At 38.3% G+C, this 21599-nt stretch overlaps 1 protein-coding gene across 1 annotated transcript; it reads right to left on the bottom strand.

Annotated features, from left to right (window-relative positions):
* Positions 1-12206: 12206 nt before the first annotated feature.
* KRT40 (keratin 40) lies at positions 12207-19395 on the bottom strand. The gene is made up of 7 exons (XM_069074174.1): positions 18949-19395; positions 17925-18007; positions 17255-17411; positions 16129-16290; positions 15897-16022; positions 13704-13924; positions 12207-12590 (listed from the first exon to the last, which is right to left on the bottom strand). Exons 1-7 carry the CDS (start codon positions 19393-19395, stop codon positions 12491-12493), a joined length of 1296 nt encoding a protein of 431 aa, XP_068930275.1. The 3' UTR covers positions 12207-12490.
* Positions 19396-21599: the final 2204 nt, after the last annotated feature.

Here is a 21599-nt window from a genome sequence, read left to right as displayed (position 1 = left end):
TCAAATTTTTTCTTGGAGCTTTTGTATATAGCAGCTTTGACTTTGTTATCTTCTGAGTATGTGTTTTGATGTTCCTTGTCACCAGAATAACTTTCTATGGTCTGAAATTTTTTCTGTTGTTTGCTCATTTTTCTAGCCTATTACTTGACTTTTAGCTATTTGTTAAAGTGGGGCTCTGCTTCCACCCTGAAGGGTGCATTGTCCCAAGTTTCAGGTGTTTTGTGCAGCTGTTTTTTTCAGAGACACTTCTAGGGACTTATACATTTTCAGTTCTTCCAAGATAGTATCATCTAAGGCCGACGTGTATAACTTGTTTACTTCTTTGGACCACAGGTAGATTAGACTAGAAACAGATTGTCAATGGTTGGTTGCCACAGGTTACATGACAGCTGCCCAAAATCCTTTGGTGGGCCACTAGTAGCTTGTGAGTAAGACGTTTTGCAGGCCTGATCTAAGTAGAGGTGTTTACTACTCTCCTAGTCTGTGCTCTTGTTTGTGAGTGACCACAACCGCTTTTTTCTTCCCTGGAATTGTGACAAGTGTCCCTGCTCCACGGTGGCCCTCAAGCTTTGGTGCGCTAGGACTCCTCCTCGCCCTGGGACTGCTACACAGGACTATAATCCAGATCTGAGAAAGAGCAGAGCAACAGAGTCCTGTCACCAGAGCTAGCAAAGAGACCTCCTTCTGATCAGTTCTTTGACCCCCTTATTGTCTGTGTGCTGAGAGCTCCAGAAGCAGCCACTGCTGCTGCAGATTCAGGGGCTCCCAAGATCTACTCCTGGTTTGCTGGGGCTTGGTCTGTGCTGGCATAGCCTGTACTGGGCTGTGTTCTACTTTTATCCAGGCAAGACAGACCTTACCTGCTGATCTTCCAAGTTTTCTTTGGCTGGAAAATTATTTCACCTGTCCTTTTGTGGGTACTGTCATTCCAGGAATTGTTTTGTAGCATTATTTAAAGGTGTTGGGGTATGAGGGAGAGCTCAGGAAAGTTGCAGCCTTTTCTCTGTCATCTTGGTGTCTCCTCCCCTGAGGGTTTTTTCTTAAGGGCATTGGACAAATGGAGCTTGGACTTGCCTATTTTGGGTAGAGTGGTGATATCCAGGAAGAGTCTGTTCCCTTGTGTATAATAAAAGTAAACTAGAAACATGATTTGGTCTTAGCAGCTCAAAACAGGATCCACCTTTCATGATATCTAACTCTTAGTACTAGTGAAAAAGTGCATGTTAGCATTCCTTCATTCATAATTAAAGAGTAGGAGATTACTTTCTGGAAGCTTGACTCACAAGTGAAGGAATACCTTTGTGAACATCGGGAGGTCACTTTATCCCTCTAAACCTCAGTCACTTCATCTATAAAGTGAAGAGATTGGACTAGATGACCTTTAAAGTCCCTTCAACATCAAATCAAAGATTCTTCATGGTAGCATGGATTTGTAGTCAGAGCACCGGAGAGTCATCAGTCTGGCACCTTCCTTTCAGCTCTTTTGTGCCTCAGCCGATTCAGTCACCCCTGCCAATGCAGTCATTCCTGGGAGGTAGGTACTATTGTTAGCCACATTTCATACATGGGGTACAGGGGCCCTGGTCCCAGTTCCAGGGCAGAAAAGAATGCTTGTGATTGTTCACAGACCAGAGCACAGGCCAGGAGAGCAGTGTCCATACCTTGAATTACACTGCCTTAGAAGAACTGAAGGTTTGTAATTCTACAGAACTAGCTCTGAGGGGAAAAATCACCCGGAAAGAATGAAAGTCTTGGGGTGGGGGAAGATGAGGCTAGAGATGTTTGTTCTGCCTCCCTTGAAGCCACACACTACATCCCCTGGCCACATGTGGTCCCTCTTTTCACTTGAGGTTATTTCTTTACATGTGGGTGCTCTGTCTGTAGGAATATATTTTTTGGTTGCTTATATTTTGTAAGATATTTGGGGGTTTGAGAGTTACATTTTTTTTCTAAAAGCTAGGGTAATTTACTTTTTGCCCTGTGCAGTTTTTGTTTATGATTTCTTGAAATATAGCTCTGAAAAAAAAAACCAGGCTTTTAGAAAATAATGGCTTTAAAGGAGTTCAGTGATTCTCTGGACCAGTGCATTGTGTTTCAAATGGAGCTAATTGACTAAATCTTTAAACCCAAATCATTCTGGTTATCATTGAATGGCCAATAAGCCTCAGCCTAAGCCTCTATAGTTCATTGTTTTGATGGTTTTGCTGACTTAGCATGCAAATTGCATGTTTTCCATTTTGGCCAGAAACTTTGAGGGTCTTCCCCTCTCAGGCTGATATTTTTGTTAGGTAGATTAGGCTAACTTTTGTCTCAATTTTTATCTAGTTTAGCCATTGAATGGGTATTGCCTCAGACTAACTGAGATCTGGGAAAGATTTTAGTTTAGAAAGACCAAGGTCCTGAAGGTTGTGTTCTTGTGAATGGCAGTACCAAAGCCACAGAATGACTTCTTCCTCATTCCCCAGATCACTCACCAAATCTTGTCACTTTTGCTTTTTGCACAGTTTCTAGCATTTAGCCTATCCTTACCATTTTTATTTAAATAAATATATTAATTAAAAATTAAGTATAATTATATATATATATATATATATATACACACATGTATGTATGTATGCACACACACATATTTATCCACCATGGCATTATCTTATGTTTGCATTGTTGTAAAGGCCTTCTAATTATCCTTTCTGCCTCCAGTTTATTCCCCTTCCAATCCATTCTGCAACTTGCTACCATAATCACCTTCCTAAGACTAGTACTCTTAACTCTGATGGTTCCCCAGTTGGATCATGTCAAAAGATAGATCAGTCTAAAGACTAAGACAAGGATGTTTATGATGAAGAGCCTTTACTATGATGAATTAGACCACTTACTACAGTTATGGACTCTCCATGAAGTCCTACCTTTGGCAGTAAAATCATTTTATACATACCTCTATTTATTAGTTCTTTCTCTGGGAGCAGATAGCATCTTCCTTCATAGGTTCTTTGTAGTTAATTTGGGTATTTATAATAGTCAAAATGAGTAAGTCACTTAAAGTTGTTCTTAAAACAGTATGGCTATTTCTGTATACAACATTCTCTTGGTTCTGCTCATTTTGCTCTTCATTATTTCATGTAAATCTATCCATGTTTTTCTAAAATTATTGAGCTCATAATTTCTTATGGCACAGTAGTATTCCATCCTGATCATATACTACAACTTGTTCTGCATCTTGACAGGCATCCCTGCAATTTCCAGTTCTTTTTCACCACAAAGAGAGCTGCTATAAATATTTTAGAATACATAGGTTCTTTTCCTCTTTCCTTAATCATCTTTGGAAATAGACCATGCAGTCCTATTGCTGGATCAAAGAGTATAAGTAGTTTAGTAAATCTTTGGGTGTAATTGCAGATTGCTCTCCAAAATGGTTGGATCAGTTCTTAGTACCACCAACAGTGAATTAGCATTCTAATTTTTCTATATCCCCTCCAACATTTATTACTTTCCCCTTCAACCATTTTAGCCTATCTTATAGGTATAAAATAATATTGTTGTTTTAATTTACATTTCTCTAATAAATAATAATTTAAAACACTTTTCATATGATTATAAATTGTTTTAATTTCTTCACTGGAAAACTACCTGTTCATATCCTTTGACCACTTATCAATTGTAGAATTACTTCTTTTCTTGTAGATATGACAAAGTTCTTTATATATTTGAGAGATGAGACCTTTATCTGAGAAACTGTCTATAAAATATTTTCCCCTAGTTTTCTGCATTCCTTATGATCATGGATACATTCATTTAATTTGTACAACCCCTTTTTAATTTAATGTAATTGAATATTAAATTTTTAGCCACATCTTCCATTACACCTACATTTATTGTCTACCTTGCATATACACTGGCTTAATAGGATTGTGGATTTAGAATTGGAAGAGACCTTAGATATTATCTCTTCCAACTCCCTCACTTGATACACACACACACACACACACACACACACACACACACACACTCTCACACAGACAGACAGAGAAAGACAGAGAGACACAGAGAGAGATGAACATTGCTAGGCACTTACTATGTTCTAGGTACCATGCTAAGAACTGAACATACAAAAACAAGAAAACTAGATGGTCCTTGCTCTTAAGGAACTGACATTCCAATGGGGGAAGACACATAAAGGGGAGGTAAAAAAAGGGGTAAGGCGGTAAGTAGCCAGTGAGGGAAGTGGACAACATGGAAGGGACTTCTGATGATACAGTTGCTCTGGGTAACGATTTACCAATCAATGAGTAGGTCTTATGATGAAGCCATCCTGGGTTGGGGAGAGGGGAGGAAGCAAGGCAGCTAATGTTGAGGGAAGAGGTAAAACCTGACAGAGAGGGAGTAGGGGGCAATGATGAGGAAGCTACACCCTAGGAAAGAGAAGTGACTTGATGGTAATTCAAGGAATGTTGTCTTCCTTTTTTTCCTCTTTTATTTTTGTGCCTTTGCTCATGTCACTCATTACTCTGTCTGCAATCTGTCTTTGTTGAAATCTTGTCCCTGCTTCAAGGCCTACTTCAAGTCTACATCTTCCATGAAGTCTTCCTTCATCCTTTCAGAGATATCTCCAAGTAACTTTGTCTTTCTCTGAATTTATATAGCATTTTAATCACATAGATATAGGGACTGTATCAGGGATTTCAGGTACAGGGAATTTCCAGGTGAGGAAACCTTCTCTACCAGTGCAACTCAGTACATTTCTGCAACATATAGTCTTAGAGAGCTGCCTAGAGCATTGAGAGGTTGAATGACAAACCCAGAGTCACACAACCAGTATGTGTCATAGGTAGTACTTTACCCCAGGTCTTCCTGGATTTGAGATGATTCTCTATCCACTATCCACATTTTTTCTCATACTTTTATCACTTGCTACCATAAATATAATTATTAATGTGCACATCTGATTTTCCTTACTAGACTGTAATCTCCTTGAGGTCAGGGTTAGTCTTATTTGTCTTTCTGAAAGTTAATTTTGAGTGTTTTATTCATCTTTGTTTCTCCCAGTGCCTAGTATTCTGGGCCTAACACTTGTTTTCATTCTGTAAATAGGTACTTAATAGAGGTATGTTAATTAAATAAATATGTGTTGATTAAACTTTAGAACTAAGAGTATGCCTGGAGCTTAGTTGCTCAGACTTTCTTTTAATTTCTTGCAGTGCTCCATTTTCTTATTTTCCCCACGAATCTACCTGGGTGGGAGAGGGCCTGTGTGGCTCATTCTGTGGAGTCCCTCTCCAAGAATCTAAGGTGGGCATGTGTGGAGAAGTCTTCTTCCTTTCTTCAGGTGTGACTGCACAAAGCTCTATGTTTCAGAGAGATACATTAGAATGTGAGATATTTTAGGACAGAGATCATATCTTAACCTTTCTTTTAATTCTCAGTTTATAGTCCAGTGCCCAAGTCACTAAATGTGTAATAAGTCCTTGTTGTTGACTGAGACACCATGAAGAGCATGTGTCTGCTCTGTTACTATGACCATTTGTTGATTCTCGGTTCACTATCTTACTCCCTGGTTTTCAGCAGTGGCATCTGTTGTACCAACTCCCCAACCTTTCCAGCTTCCTGACCTCCTGGCTCCCTACCAATAGTCAGATTCTGACCTTTGTTGCTCCCCATTCAAGCTCAATATCCAGGTTCTTCCTCATAAATAAGCTATTCCCTAGTTCAGATGTTGGCTCCCTTTCTATTCCTCACCATTGTTCCTGGAGCTCCCCCATCTGGGGCTTATTAGTATCTCATTGTCCCAGTTATGAATGACCAGTGCCTTATATAACACCTTTTCCTAGGGACCAGAACTGGGAACAAACTCTGCTGGTCCATTCAGTTAAGACAATACTAGAGCGAACTCAATATTCTGACTTCACCATTTCTTGTTTTTCAAAATACTGTATGCTGGTGTATACTGAGACAGAACCCTATTAATAACTTCCATATATACAATAAAGACACAAAGGAACTGATACCATGGGTGCTCAGGAATGTCCTAATCTCTTTCCTGCATTTTTTCTACCAATTTTCACCAGATATTCTTTCCACAATAAATAATACTTCTTTCCCTCCTTCCTTTCCTCTTTCTTTCCTTCCTTCCTTCCTTCCTTCCTTCCTTCCTTCCTTCCTTCCTTCCTTCCTTCCTTCCTTCCTTCCTTCCTCCTTCCTTCCTTCCTCTCTCTAGCTCATAGAGGTGACAATTACAGGGGCTACTCATGGACTGGCCCCATTCTGATTGTCCTAAGAGCTTTGATCTGATATGTTTTCTGACCTGGGACATTTTTCCCCACCTTTGACCTACTCTGTTTTCTAACTTGGGCCAATTTGTTCCTTCTTAGGCAACCTAGAGATCACCCATTCTTGAAGGGCTTACCTTATTAATACTAAACTTAGTGCAGACATTCCATAGGCTTAGATTATTATACCTAGAAGTGCTGAGCCTTGGACTCCCTGTAACAGGGATTATAGCCACCACCATGTCCAGCAAGTATCACACTTTCTTCCCACACACCCCACAACCCAACTGAAGGATGAGATAGTCTGTCTTATTAAACTACTCATGCACTAACCCCAACTGTATGGCATTATATCATTAAATATCCCTGAAGAGACTTTTGGGAGAAGAGTTAATATGACAGAGTAGGGGAAGCTCTCCCAACATTCCTCTCCAAACAACTTTAAAATAATGCCTTAAATTAAATTCTGTAGCAGCAGAGCCAACAAAAGGTTGGCGTGAGACATTTTTCTAGTCCAAGAAAACTTGGGAAGTCAAAGGAGAGATATGTAATAGAGGGGTGGAGGATGATCCATAGCCCTCATGAATGCAACTCTAGTTGGTGGGATTTGGTGGTGGCAATAGCAGTATCAGCAACTTTGAGAGCTCCCAAGCCAGGTGTGGTAAGGGGATCAGGCAAGTGGTCAGAAAGAAATTAAAGAGAACCCATGTGCTTACACTGAGTACAGGACCAGATGCTGTCTGGCAACTCCATTATCTATACCACCTTTCAGGTCAGAATTCAAGGATGAAGGGAGCACTTTTGGTCATGCAGGAGCAGGGGTCTTGAGAAGCAGTATTGCTTTTGATAAAAGGGAGCAGGGGCCTTAAGGAACAATGTTGCTTATGATCCCAAGAGAACAGGGACCCTGAGAAGAGTATCACTTCTGGTCCCAAGGGAGCAGGGACCCCATGCAAATCTGAACAGGAGGCATGGGCAGAATCTTTGAAGGAGGATGTACTTTGTCTCAAGAAAAATCATAATGAAATAAGGAGGCTGGGATAGGGTTAGGGGAAGCCCAAATTAAATGAGTGGTCAAATTAAACTGATAGAACCAGGAACAGAGCTTGACTTGCACATAAATTTAAAAGTTAAGAAGTAGGCTGGAAGAATGAGCAAACAACAACAGAAATCTGACCATGAAAAGCTACTATGATGACAGAGAATATCAAGATCCAAACTAGAAAAAGATGATGTCAAAACAGCTACAAGCAAAATCTCAAAGAAAAAAAAAACAAATGCATGAATTGGACATAAACCCAGCAAGAATTCCTGGAAGAGCTTAAAAATTATATTTGAAATCAATTAGGAGTGGTAGAGAAAAAAATTGGGTAAAGAAATAAAAGTGGGGAAAGAAAATTATGAAAAGACATTTAAGAACTTCATAAAAGAGACATAAAAATACTGAAGAAAATAAGACCCTAAAAAACAGAACCAAATGGAAAGTGGTACAAAAGTACACTGAAGAAAATATTTCCTTAAAAGTTAGAATTGGATAAGTTGCCCAATTCTAACTTTTAAGGAATTATTGTGAAGAAATGTAATTAAGTCATGAGATATTATGAAAGTGATAAGGGTGAAAGAATGAAATAAATAGAAGAAAATGGTAACTATCTCATTAGCAAAACAATTGACCTAGAAAACATATTGAGGAGAGATAATTTAAGAATTATTGGACAATCTGAAAGTCATGATCAAAGAAGGAGGCTAGATATCACATTTCAAGAAATTATCAAGGAAAATTGCCCCAATATCATAGAACCATAGGGGAAAATAGAATTCGAAGGAATCTACTGATCATAACCTGAATGAGGTCTCCAAATGAAAGCTCCCAGGAATAAGCAACAATGTCAAAGAGAAAATACTTCAAGCATTTAGAAAGAAACCATGAAAATACCATGGGGTCATAGTCAGGATAACACAAGATTTAGCAGTTGCTATGCTAAAGGAATGGAGGGCTAAGAATATAATATTCTGGAAGGCAAAAGAACTAGGATTACAACCAAGAAAACCTATCCAGAAAAACTGCATATAATCCTTCAGATGCAAAATAAAAAAGGATATTTAATGAAATAGAGGACTTTCAAGCATTCCTGATAAAAGTATTAGAGCTGAATAAGAGATTTGACTTTCAAATACAGCACTCAAGAGAAGTATTAAAAAGGTAAACATGGAAGAGAAAATATAAGGGACTCAATAAGGTTAAATTGTTTATATTCCTATATGAGAAGATAGTACATGTAACTCCCGAGAACTTTATCATTATTAGGGTATTTAGAAGAGTTGATTATATTGGAATGATCTAAAAACATGAAGGGATGAGAAAGAATGATGTACTGGGATAAGGGAGGAAGGAGAGGAAAAATCATCTCATATAAAAGAGGCATGTGAGGAAGGTAGCAATATCAGATTTCAAACTTGGTCACAAAGCAATGATCATGAAAACAATCAGGTACAATCAGGCTAAGAAACAGAATAGTGATTCAATGGAATACTAAATGACCATAGTAATCTAGTGTTTGATAAACCCAAAGATTTAAACTTTTGGGGAAGAACTCAGCATTTGACAAAAATTTCTAGCAAAACTGGAAAGCAGTTTGGAAGAAACTAAGCATGAATCAACATCTCACATCACATGCCAAAATAAGATCAAAATGGATAAATGATCTAAACAGAAAGGGTAATATCATAAGTAAATTGGGGGAACGTGAAAAAAAAATTACCTGTAAGATATTTGAATAAGGGAAGTGTTTGTGGTCAGACAAGAGATATAGAGGGTCATGGAAGTAAAATGGATAATTTTGATAGTATGGAATTAAAAAGGTTTTGCCACAAATAAAACTAATGCAGCAAAAAATTAGAAGGAAAGAAAAATGCTGGACAAATTGTTTTATAGCAAGTTTCTCTGAGAATGTCCTCTTTTTTCAAATACATAGAAAATGGAGTCAAATTTATATGTAAAAAACAAAACAAAACAAAAACCATTCCCCAATTGAAAATCGTCAAAATATATCAACAAGCCGTTTTCAGGAGAATAAATTAAAGCTATTGATAGTCACATAAAAACGCTAGAAATCACTATTGATTAGAGAAATGCAAATTAAAACAACAAATTAAATAACAACAATCTAAAATATGCCCATAAGATTGATTAACATGACAGGAAAAGAAAATGACAAGTGTTGGAGGGGATGTGGAAAAATAAGGTCACTAATGCATTGTTGGTAGAGTTGTGAACTGGTCCAACCATTCCAGAGAATACTCAAAGGTCTATAAAACTGTGTATACCCTTTGACCCAGAAATACCACTATAAGGTGTGTATCCAAAAGAAAGCAATGAGAGAATCAAAGGGAGGATTACCAAGAAAAAAGTATCAAGAAAAACGGTTGATTCTTTCTCCAGCATCTCTTCTCAGTGTTTATCTATTCACACACTATAATATAATCTATTGTTTCACTACCCAAACATTTCCAGTAAATTTAATTTTGTCTCATCCACAAAGAAGTCAGAGTTTAACTAGAGATACATCAAGTGTAAAATTAAGTATAGATCTCAACCTCTACCTAAATGCTAGAAATTTTCCAAAGTAATGGCTTGGTGTGATTATGTCTGAACTCATAACTTTTCAATTAAAATAAACTCCCTACAGATAAATGGTTTAAATGAACTAATCATTGTAATCTAATGTTATGGTATTTTACCTTTTGTAATAAAGATAGTAGGCAAAGTGGTATAATGGTGTTTGAGTCAGGAAAACCTGTATTTGAATCAGGAACTTACAAGGAGTTGATTTGTTTTTTTTTTTTCAATCTAGCTATTCTCAAAAACAATACATTGTTGTGAAAAAAAGTTTTCTCTCTTGATAGTCTGTTAGAGTATGCTGGGTATCTTTATGCCTTGCCTCCTTGCCTTTGACTAAGCACTCCATTCCAGATTTTGCCCTGGGGCCCTGTGCTCCTGATTAGTAGGAGTTCTCCATAACTAGCCTGGCCCAGACCCATCATTCTATACAGATCTCTCACAAAGCCTTCCCCTTTCTCTTCCCCTTCTTCTCTAATTTCTTGGAACAGTAATAAAATCAATGCTACCATTCCTAAAAAGGACCTATCAATTTTTCCTGTCACTCTACTCACCATTCCTGTGCTGTCCCAGTCAAAATCATTCCTCTCTGGTCACCATTCCCCCAAATTTTTTGTCTTCCCTTATTAAAATACAAATTATTTAAGGATAGAGACTTCTTAACTTTTTGTATTTGTAACTGCAATGTTTAGTATGATACCTGGCACACAGAAAATGCTTAATAATTACTTTTTTATTAATGCATGCAATAATTAATTTTATATTGCGATATTTAAAGTCTTTCAAAGGACATATTATTTCAAATCATAAAACTAGTATGATTGATAATGGCAATTTCCCCCTTCATTTTGGCTTTAAGCACTGAAGTCATTGATGGAGCACCTTTTTTTTTTTTTTTTTGCTTTTTGGAGGACAATTGGGGTTAAGTGACTTGCCCAAGGTTACACAACTAGTTTTTGTGTTAAGTGTCTGAGGTGGGATCCGGACTCAAGTCCTCCTGACTCCAGGGCTGGTGCTCTTATTCACTGCATCACCTAACTGCCCCTATGGAGCATTTAAAATAAAAGACTATATTTTACTACTTAGTTCTCTAGCTGTGAAAAAAGAACCCCAAACTCAAGGCTTGGTAGTGCTTTGCTAGTCGAAAATTTCTACCAATCAGGAAATGAGATGTTCAAAGACAGCACAAACTACTGGCAATGTAACACCAACCTCTGCCCCCGGGGTTTGGGATGGCTTCTAAGAGGGGAAGAATCTTATCTTTCACTGAACAAAAGGCTATTTCCAACATGTTCCTTGTCAGCAACTGCAAGGAGCATGACTTTTATGACTGAAAGTTTCATGACTGAAACTCATTCAGAAGATCAAAGGGAACAGGTTACCTTCAAACACTAGGGTTCAGAAAGGTATGAACATGTTGACTATGACAAGAGAGTTCCAACCTCGAAGTCAAGAAGACCTGAAGTCCTGTGTCTGACATATACAAACTGTATGATCCTGAGCAAATCAATTGTCCTGTCAGTCCTCCAGGAGTCTCTATAAAATTATAAATTATAGATAAGTTAGTGATCCATACTAGTAGAGGTATTTTCCATACCAAGAGTTTCTTATATGGATTAAATCATAAATGTGGACTTTTAGCTACCATTCTGAAATCTGGCATTTGCTCCTCTATATCAAGCTGATCTTCTCAAAACAATTATTATGTGTTTGTTAATGGAGGTGGAAAATGAGACAGACAGAGAAAGAGAGAGAATGGGAAAAAGAGAGAGAGAAATAGAGAGAGACAGAGACAGAGAGACAGACACAGACACAGAGACAGACAGACAGAGACAAAGACACAGAGAGACAGAGATAGCAATAGAAAGATATAGGGACACTGAGAAAAAGAGACAAAGAAAGGAATAGAGACAGAGAGACAGTCAGACTCAGAGATAGGGGGAAAGCAAGATAGAGAGAGAAAGGGAGAGACAGAGAAGCAGAGAAAGATAGAGACAGATACAAAGAGAGAGGGAGAGAGAGAGAGAGAGACAGAGACAGAGAAACACACACACACAGAGCTATATCTCCAGTAGAATGTGAAATCCTTAAGGACAAGACTGGTTCATTTTTGTCTCTGTATTTTCAATATTTATCAAAGTGCCTTGGACATATGACTCAGTACATGTTTATTGTTGAATTTTTCTCTTTTGCTTGCTCTAATTCAGAAAGAACAATCTCAGTCATTTAGCAAATCATATTTTTGAAATCTGGGCAGAAATTTGGAAAATTCACCTGAGACCCAATGGGACTTTATAAAAATACTCACAAAGATAACACTCACATGAATGAACAACACCAAAAACTGTATTAGCCATGCCAAGAAATTAAATGAGTTTTCTTTGAAAATTAACAAGAGTCAAAGAATACTTGAAAGTCATTAAGGAGAGAATACACAAAACCCAGAAAGGTGCAGAGGATTCTTGGAGGTTAACCAGTGGTGGGGGCTTTGTAGCCCTCAGGAGAAGGACTTAGTGCTTTGAAGTTCATGGATCAAATCCAATTTCTTGTCTCAGTGGTTTGAAACAGACTGCTTGCTTCCTTGATGAGACATGTTAGTACTGGATATTCAGACTCGGCATCCTTCAACTGTACAAATCAAACAGGCTGTGCAGGGTTCACAGGTATTGCCACAGGTAGAGGATGAGGAACATGGATGGCAGGGAAGTCTACAGACAAATGATTTAAAATTATATTTAAAGGCAAGGAGTTCAGTGGAAAAATGCATAAATGGAGGAAAATATATAAATGAGAAAGATGGTATTGAATTTCACATTAGAAATTTCAGGCATAGAAAATGCAGTTAGTATTGATTTGAAAATATTCTTTGATGCCACTACTGGATTTACACTGGAGAGAGTGCTGGGCGCTGGAAACAGAAGAATCTGAGTTAATATCTGGCCTCCGACACTTACTAGCTGTGTGACCCTGGGCAAGTCACTTAACCCTGTTTTCCTCAGTTTCCTCATCTGTAAAATGAGCTAGAGAAGGAAATGGCAAACCACTCAAGTATCTTTGCCAAGAAAACCCAAATGGGGTTACAGATAGTCAGACATGACTGGAATGATTCAACAACAATAAAAGCTCATCAACAGTCACAAAACGTGTACAAATATATTCACAGCAGCATTATTTGCGACAATGGAAAACTGAGTGAAACAAATTGGGATGTGAGAATTTTGTGGACTACTACTGTTTGGTAAAGAAGAATGAATATGGAGAATTCAGAAGAAATAATATGGAAAGACCTGAATGAAGTGATGAAGAGCAAAGAAAATGGGGAGAACAATAAAATTGCATTGTAAATGAACACAACACAAAGAGGCAATACAACTCAGATTAAATGCAGTGGATAATAATGTTAGTGCCATGCTATCAAAGCACATTTTTCTTGTCTGTTAATTAATTACAAAAGGGGGATGTGTTGGGTTAAAATCAATGTGATGGGTTAACAATCAATTTTTTTGGCTTGTATTTGTATCTCCAGTTTTTAGAGCAGTGCCTGGTATAAGTGCCTAGCAAATGCTTTGTGTATCTCCACTCTCCTCTCTCTCTCTCTCTCTCTCTCTCTCTCTCTCTCTCTCTCTCTCTCTCTCTCTCTCTCTCTCTCTCTCTCTCTCTCTCTCTCTCTCTGTCTATAGATATACAGCTAGGAGGTTTCACCCCATGAATGTGGGTAAATGGGCAATTTTAGAACAAGGCTCCTTTGGCAGGATTCATGTTTTTTCAACCCCATTGTAATTATTCAGAGACTTGCATCCTACTGATGTGATTGCACCTACTTGCAGTCTTCACTCTCCAGCAGGCTTTGGTAGGTGGAGATCTCACACTCAAGCAGTGCCTTCATGTCCAAGAGAACCTGATATTCTTGGTTCTGTCGCTCCAGATCACAGCGTATGTCAGCTAGCTGGGACTCCACATTATCAATCAGGCATTGCATCTGATCCAGTTGAGTGTTATATTGTGTCTCTGTTTCTGCCTTGGTGCATTCCAGAGATTCTATCTGGATGGGGAAAGAGGAGACAGGAAAACTGACCTAGTTAACTGAATGGCTGTGTGTCCTGGGGTCACCTCCACTCTTTGAACTTCAGTTTCCTTTTCTGTAAAATATGGTGACTGGACTAGATGAATTCTAAGGGACCTTCTGGTTCTATGATGTTGGGCTGGTAGATTTATAATGGAAACCTTCAATATATGTTGTCTCCCCCTTTAAAAATGTGAGCTCTTTGAGAGCAGAGACTGTCTTACTTTTCTCTTTGTATTTATATACCCAACACTTAGTACAGTGTTGTGTCCAAAGTAGATACTTAATAAATGCCTCATTTGTTCATTCATTCATCTCATCAATTCAATCATTGATTAAAGAACTTTTATGTTCTTTAGTATTTTTGAAGACTGAGAGATTCTGTTGCTTAATATTAACTGATATTTATGCAACATTTTGAAGTTTGAAGAACAGTTTACACCCCTCATCTCATTTAAGTTTCTAACAGATGAAGGTACTGAGCCTCCCAGAAGTAGCACTTTCCCCATGGGTTATATACCTGATGGGCGTTAGAGACAGGTTTCAAATCTAGATCTTCCTGACTCCATGGTTAGTACTACTTAGTACTCTATTATTTTAGAGGAAGGTATAAATACTACTACATATATATATTTAATTATATGATACTGCTGTTTCTTCTTTATTTGTGGGAGAAGCCAAATTTAAGTAGTAATAACATACATAAGGTTCCTAGGAAAACTTAGAGAGTTTCAAAATTCAGATTCAATCTAACAACTGGACAAATATTTATAAACACCACAAGGATAAAACCCTTGCCTTATTTATAATTTGTGCATTTCCTAGAGCCTAGAACACTAGGTCCTTGATTAATGTTTTTTGAATTACTGAATAAACAAAACACTTACTCTATGCAGAATTCTTTGCTAGATGTTGAGGAAGATAGAAAATTTAGGAAAGACATGATTTCTACTGTCATGGAACCTAAAATCTAGTAAAATGAAAAAAAAGTTTTGGAAATTCCCTGGTGGAATCCCATCCCCAGAGTGCTTTTCCTCCTCGTCTCCATTTCTGAGCTTTTCTGGCTTCCTTCAATCTCGATTCAAGTTCCACCTTCTGCAAAAAGTCTTCCAGATTCCTCTTAATACTAATACTTAATACTAGCAGCTAGGTGGCACCATAGTGCATAGAATGCTGGGCATAGACGAATCAGAAAAGAATCATCTTCATGAGATCAAATCCCATTTTCAGACACTTACTAGTTATGTGACCCTTGGCTAATCACTTGATTCTGTTTGCCTCAGTTTCCTCATCTGTAAAATGAACTGGAGAAGGAAATGTCAAAACATTCCAGTATCTCTGCCAAGAAAATGCCAAATGGGGTCATGAAGAGTCAGACACTCCTGAACAACAACTTGACATTAGTGCCTTCCTTCTGTTAATTATCTCCAACTTATCTCACATATATCTTATTTATACATTTTGTTTGCATGTTGAATGACTGAATAAGAACTTAATACCAGTGTCTTCCTCTATTGATTATCTTCAGTTTATCCTGTACCTATCTTATTTGTACATAGTTGTTTGTATATTGTCTCTCTTATTAGACTGTAAGCTACTTGAGAACTGGGATATCTTTTGTCTTTGTGCCCCAGTTCTTAGCACAGAATCTGGCATGTAGTAGACATTAATGCATTAGGGATATGAATAAAATCTGTCAATCTGTCATTATTCAGTCTTTGAAACCAAAAATAAAGCTATAGGTTTGGGAATTAGTACCAGTGGATTACTCAACTCCTTTGATGACTGTCTAATTTCAGGCCTGGATGCTCATTCTGTAGAGCGGCTATCCATGGCTGTTGTGGAATATGGATGCTAGGGCCTGCATTGATTTAAGTCTTCTATCAACCTAGGTCATTCCATTGGCCTCATTCCTCCCTCTATATGGTATCCTTGCCTGCATGTCCCATACCAAGCCATGCTGTGCTTGGAGTTCAATGTCCAGAGCATTTGCTGTCCTCTTCAGCTCGAGAATCTCCGATTGGCAGCACTGCAGCTCCTCGGAACTAGTCAGCTGCTGCTGATTTAATTCCTCTGTCTGAAATACAGGAATAATTTAAAAGGGAGGGAAAGTGCAAAGAAGGGGGATGAATATTAAAGCACAACCTGAAATCTCTGGTTAGTTTTTGGTCTCAAGTGCTGACCTGAAGGGCGAACCACTGCTCGACATCTCTGCGGTTATCAGCGACCACCGCTTCATATTGGCACCGCATGTCCTCCAGGACCTTGTTCAGATCAACAGGTGGGGTAGTGTCCAGCTCTATATTGAGTCGGTCCCCAAGCTGTTCCCTCAATAAATCGACTTCCTAAAGTAAAGAAGGTTAGAAAGGTGACAGTGTATGCAGAGATCATTGGTTCAGCGGCCATCCCATCACACCAGTACTTGTAATTAAAATAGCTTCTGGTGTTATACATACAGCATTTCTTATTACAACATTTAATTTCCTCTTCCATGTGTTCAGAAATATGTGAATTTCTTTCACACTATATAGTAGTAATAATTTCAGATTTTGCTATCTTAATTCCATCAAGTAGGATGAGAAAAATGATTTTTATAATAATAATAATAAACTCAAATTTATAAAGCACTTTGAAATTTTTAAAGCACTCCTTAAGCATTATCTCAGCTGATCTGCATGACAGCCCTGAAAGGTAGATACTATTATTATCCCCATTTTATAGATAAGGAAACTGAGGCTCAGAGTGGTTACATAGATTGCCCAGGGCCACACAACTATAATTTGTCTGAAGTAGAATTAGAATCTAGGTCTTCTTAATTTCAAGTCCAGAGCAAAAATTAAAGACTGGCCTTCAAGAAAGGGAAGATCTGGGTTCATATCTTGTCTCCAACACTTGAATGACCATAGAAAAGTCATTAAAAATCTCTCTGAGCCTTAGTTTCCCCATCTATAAAATAGGGATAATAATAGTATCTGTCTCTCAGGATTGTTGTGAAGATCAGCTGAGCTAATGCTTGTAAAATACTTGGCAAATATTAGAGCCCTATGTAAATGATAGCTATTACAGAGAGAAGTAGCCATGTTCAGTCATGTTTAATGTTCGCTCTGTGTCTACATAGGGTGTATCATTATAGCCTCAGAAATGAAATGGTAGAATTCAGCTGGATATTTTTTTCTTATCAGTTAGTTTCTGTGTGTGCACATCATATCTTTTGTGACATTCAACCCATCACTTTAGTTTGGCTACTCATTCCACTTGGACTACCCCTTCCCCTCCTCTTCCTCTCCCTTCCCCCATCCCTCTCCTTACTTCATCATGATTTTTCTTGAGACAGAGCAGATCCTCCTTCAAAGCTTCCACATGTGCCTCTAGGTCACATTTGCATAGGGTCAAATCATCTAAGATTTTTCGGAGGTCACTGATGTCGGCCTCTACCAGCTGGTGAAGAGACAGTTCCGTCTCATACCTTTAATCACAAGAGAGAAACTTAATTTCATTTTGTTCTTATTCTTCATGGTGTGACCTACTCAAAATCACAAAGGTAAGGGGTCAGAGATAGGACTGAAACTTATGTCCTCTGACTCCAAATGTAGAATCAAGGAATGGGTAACTTAATACATAGACACACAACTAATACATGTCAGAGGTAGGATAAGTTCTTCTGACTCTAAGACTGGCCTTTATCCATCCTGGTCCCTTATACAGGTAGCTAGGTGATTTAGTGGATAGAACTCTGGGTCTGGACAGCCTCAGACAGTTCCTACCCTCATGACCCTGGGAAAGTCACTTAACAAAATCACAAAAACCTCTGCCTCAGTTTCCTCAACTGTAAAATGGGAATTATAACCCCACCTGGGAGGATTGTTGTGAGGATCAAATGAAATAATATTTATGAAGTACTTACACAGTGCCCAGCTCACACTATATAAATGCTTATTCCCCTCCCTTCCCAGTCCCTATCCAATGCCACCAGACTTACTTTGATCTGAAGTCATCTGCTGCCAATTTGAAGTTGTCAATCTGAACAGCTAACCGAGAATTCTCTGCCTTGGTACACAAGATCTGAAAAAACAGGAGATGAAACAGTATCAAGGATTTGAAAGGAATTTAAACATCCATTCTTTTAAAAACCACCAGATATTTGGTTATGGGAGGTGAGTGGGGGAGCAGGGGAGGGGTGTGACACTTTGAGTGTTTCTTGGGAAGTATATTATGCCCCCCCCCCAAAAAAGGTCACTTAAATATAAAAAAAAAAAGCTGAGAGACTATATCGCTTCACTTTTACTTTTGTTTTTAAAATTCACATTCTCTCTAAAAAAAAAGAACAGAGAATTTGGAGAACAAGTAAGGAAGAAGAAAACATTTCATTAACTACTTCACAATATTTATACAAAACCATTGCCTCTAATAACCCAACAGCAGTAAAACATAGGCATTTTCTTTCTAGAAAAGGTTTTAAAAATTAGTATCTCTACCATCCAAGTCTTTAAAGAATGACATTCATCTATAATTTCTATGACAGTAAACTTTATACCTCTGAGAAAAAAGAAACTTTGTTCATAGAATCCTAGATTTAGAGCAGGAATGAACCTTAAGAGACTATCAAGTCCAACCCTCTCATTGTACAGATGAGGAAACTGAGACACAGAGGAGTTAACTGATTTACCAAGGGTCATGTAGCTAGTTAAGTGTCTGATGGGGGCAATTAACTCAGTTTTTCCTCACTCCAAGTACAAGCTTCTGAGTAGCAACAGCAATAGTAATAGTAGTAAGTATAATTTAGGTAGCGCTTTAAGGTTTGCAAAACTCTTTACCATATTATCTCATTTGATCTTCCATACAACATCCTGATAATATTCCAGATTTCACTTTTAGGAAATATTTTTATAACTCTCTTTCCCTCTATCCTCATCTCCCTCCATTAATAAAGTAGTCCTATAACATATCAACATATCCAGTCAGATTGGGGGCAGGGGGTGGGAAAGAAGAATTGGCTAACAGACCTTTTGTTGGAGATTTTCAATTGTATTGAAGTAACACTGGTAGTCTGGACACACGAGAGGGACTTCTAGCTCACACTGCTCTTGGATTTTGCATTCCAGGGTTGCATTCTCTTGTTCCAGTCCTCGGACCCTCTCTAGGTAGCAGGCTAGGCGGTCATTCAGGAATTGCATGGTCTCCTTCTCATTGCTGTTGAAGGCTCCTTCATCACACCAACCACAGCTACCCACAAAGTAAGGGATGCTGCAGCTTCCAGGTATGTAGCAAGTAGCTAGGCGACTTGTGGGCCGACAGGACCTGGCGAAGAAGGTTGGGGTTTGGCATCTGGATACTTCCTCAGTACTGGGGAGGCAGGGAATCTCAGTAGAACAGGTTGAAACAGAGGGACAGTCTGATGTCCCAGAACAGGACTCAGGAGTATCACTTTTAGGGGCACATTCAGAAGTCATAGTATCAGAAGGGGAGGGAAAGGATCGGCTGCTAGGCTCAAGCTACCCACTCTTGGCTTGGTCTTCTCCCTCCTTATTGAGTTTTTTATATAGCCTATCCAGGGCTGTTGACAATGCTCAGGATGTTTGCTTAAGCCCTGTTTATAATAGTTTTCAAAAGAACATTTCATTAGTCTGTTGTATATTTACAATAGAAGAGTTCCTTGCCTCATTAAAAAGGTCAAGTTCATGTTGCTGTAATAGGACCTATCACAGTATCCATGGGCCAGTAGGATAATAAAATCAAGATATTAGGTATGTGGAAAAAAAGTGTTTTATATTGCAGTGCCTTTGTCATTGGCATCTAGATTTGAATTAGAAGGTTTTGGAAGTAAAGCAGCAAAAATTCATTGTTTTCTTTAGAATAAAATACAAAATATTTACCCTGGTATTTAAGACTCTTAACCATCTTGCTCTAGTATACTTTTCCAGGTGTATTTTGCATATTACTCCTTCCATTCATTATATCCTCCAGATACATTTAGCCAACTTGGTGCTCCCCAAATATGGCACTTCATCTCCCTTTGCCATGTCATTGTACATAGTGGCCCTCATGCATAGCGTGCCACCTCCATGAGACCTTTCCTGTTCCTTCCCACATTCAGTTGGCAGTACCTTCTTCTCTTGATATTACTTTGTATTAACTTTTCTATATACATATACCCCTCCCCATTCCCTTCCTCTTCTTCAATAAAATCTCCTTGAAGGGAGGGACCTTTTTTGTTTTTGTGTTTGTATTGCTAGTCCATGCTTGGCACATAGTGGGTCACTTAATAAATACTTGTTGATTGATAAATGAATGCCTGAATGAATGATATGCCTGTTTTAGATAATCACCCCAGGAATTCCAGAGATTAAAGCTTCAAAAATGTGGGAAAGGAAGAGAAAAATCTTGGTCAACAAACATTCAGGGCTCTAATCTGTTACAAATAGGAGATGGAGGACATAGCTATGTATTTTAAACCTTCCGTGTCTGTCTTAAATGATAATGCAATGTCAAGCATGCATATTGATGAAGATTTGCAGAAGAATCTTCCAGATCATTACCATTTTTTCTTAATTGTCCCATCTTACCAAGTATAAAAATTTTTTAGTGTTATTAGAAGTATTTTTAATAGCCTCCCATACTTAGGGGGAAGAGCAGACATGTTAAAGGAATGAGGTGTGCTTGGTTTAGTAAGCATCTCTTTGCTTGATTGGCCTATCACACTCTGTGCTTGATCTGGAAGGTAAAATTACGCCATTGATGGTTACCTTCCAGGCTGCTGACAGGTGACTTTATATACAGGTCTTGGCACAAACAGTGGGTCAGGAATTTTACTTTGGTCTGTTGATTTGCCCAAACTAGGCAATTTGCTTTAATTTTCCACATTTCCATTTGTCTAACAGAATTAAAGGATGTCAGGGTTAGAAGGGTCCTCAAAGACCATTTAGTAAGACAGGAGCCATACATTAGGACTTAGAGAGCAAATACATGACCTTAATGCCTTAGGTTCCCCACTGCTGATATAGAATAATCCACATCTGAATTAGAATCACTTCCATATATCACACTGTGGCCTCATTCTGAAGTTATTTATTATGGAGTAGGGCAGGGGCCTGAATTACTATTTTTTGCTTTTTGTCTCTGTTTTCCTAGAACTTTGAACACAATAGACTTAATGTTTGTTGAGTAGCTTTTGAGTCAGCTCAGAAAATGAACTTCTTTTTGAGAGTGTTCTGAACTCAAGTAGGATTCAGGCTTTTGTAAGGTGGAGCCATTCCATAATGGCAGCAGGGCCATTATGGCTGAATCTGTTTTCTGGTATTTACATAACCCCATTGGCTGGGGCCCACAGTGGATACCAATAAAATAGGAATTAACATTGTGTAATGTAGTCAGTGTGTGTAAAGGGGACAGAAATGGCTAATGGAAGTTCTACCTTTTAAGCTTGTACATCATTCTGTATATTGCATCCCCACTTGGGTTGCTTGAGGATCCTGTGTCTGGAAGTTTGTGATGAAATAAAATGGAGGGACTCAGCTTTCCACTCTAGAATATGCTCAGGTATTCTTTAATTGTTTCCAGTCTGTTCCAGCACAGTAAACACACACACACACACACACTTTTGATTGTGCACTGAGCCAGAAGTTGGTGCACCTTTAAAAGGTAAAAACTTGCCAAA

The sequence above is a fragment of the Petaurus breviceps genome, unplaced genomic scaffold, assembly GCF_028583685.1.
Source record: "Petaurus breviceps papuanus isolate PSGF00001 unplaced genomic scaffold, PetGlider_PUasm1.0 90887, whole genome shotgun sequence".
NCBI classification, from domain to species: domain Eukaryota; kingdom Metazoa; phylum Chordata; class Mammalia; order Diprotodontia; family Petauridae; genus Petaurus; species Petaurus breviceps.
Note: the sequence above shows the minus strand (reverse complement) of the source record. Positions and strands in the feature narration are given on the sequence as shown.

Bases quoted from the DNA above. Each gene is read 5' to 3' on its own strand.
- KRT40 (XM_069074174.1), bottom strand. From the start codon at position 19,395: ATGACTTCTGAATGTGCCCCTAAAAGTGATACTCCTGAGTCCTGTTCT. The intron at 16,023-16,128 runs GTCAGCACTTGA...CCTGTATTTCAG, and splicing joins AGCAGTGGTTCGCCCTTCAG to ACAGAGGAATTAAATCAGCA. The intron at 13,925-15,896 runs GTATGGGACATG...TTCCCCATCCAG, and splicing joins TCCAAGCACAGCATGGCTTG to ATAGAATCTCTGGAATGCAC.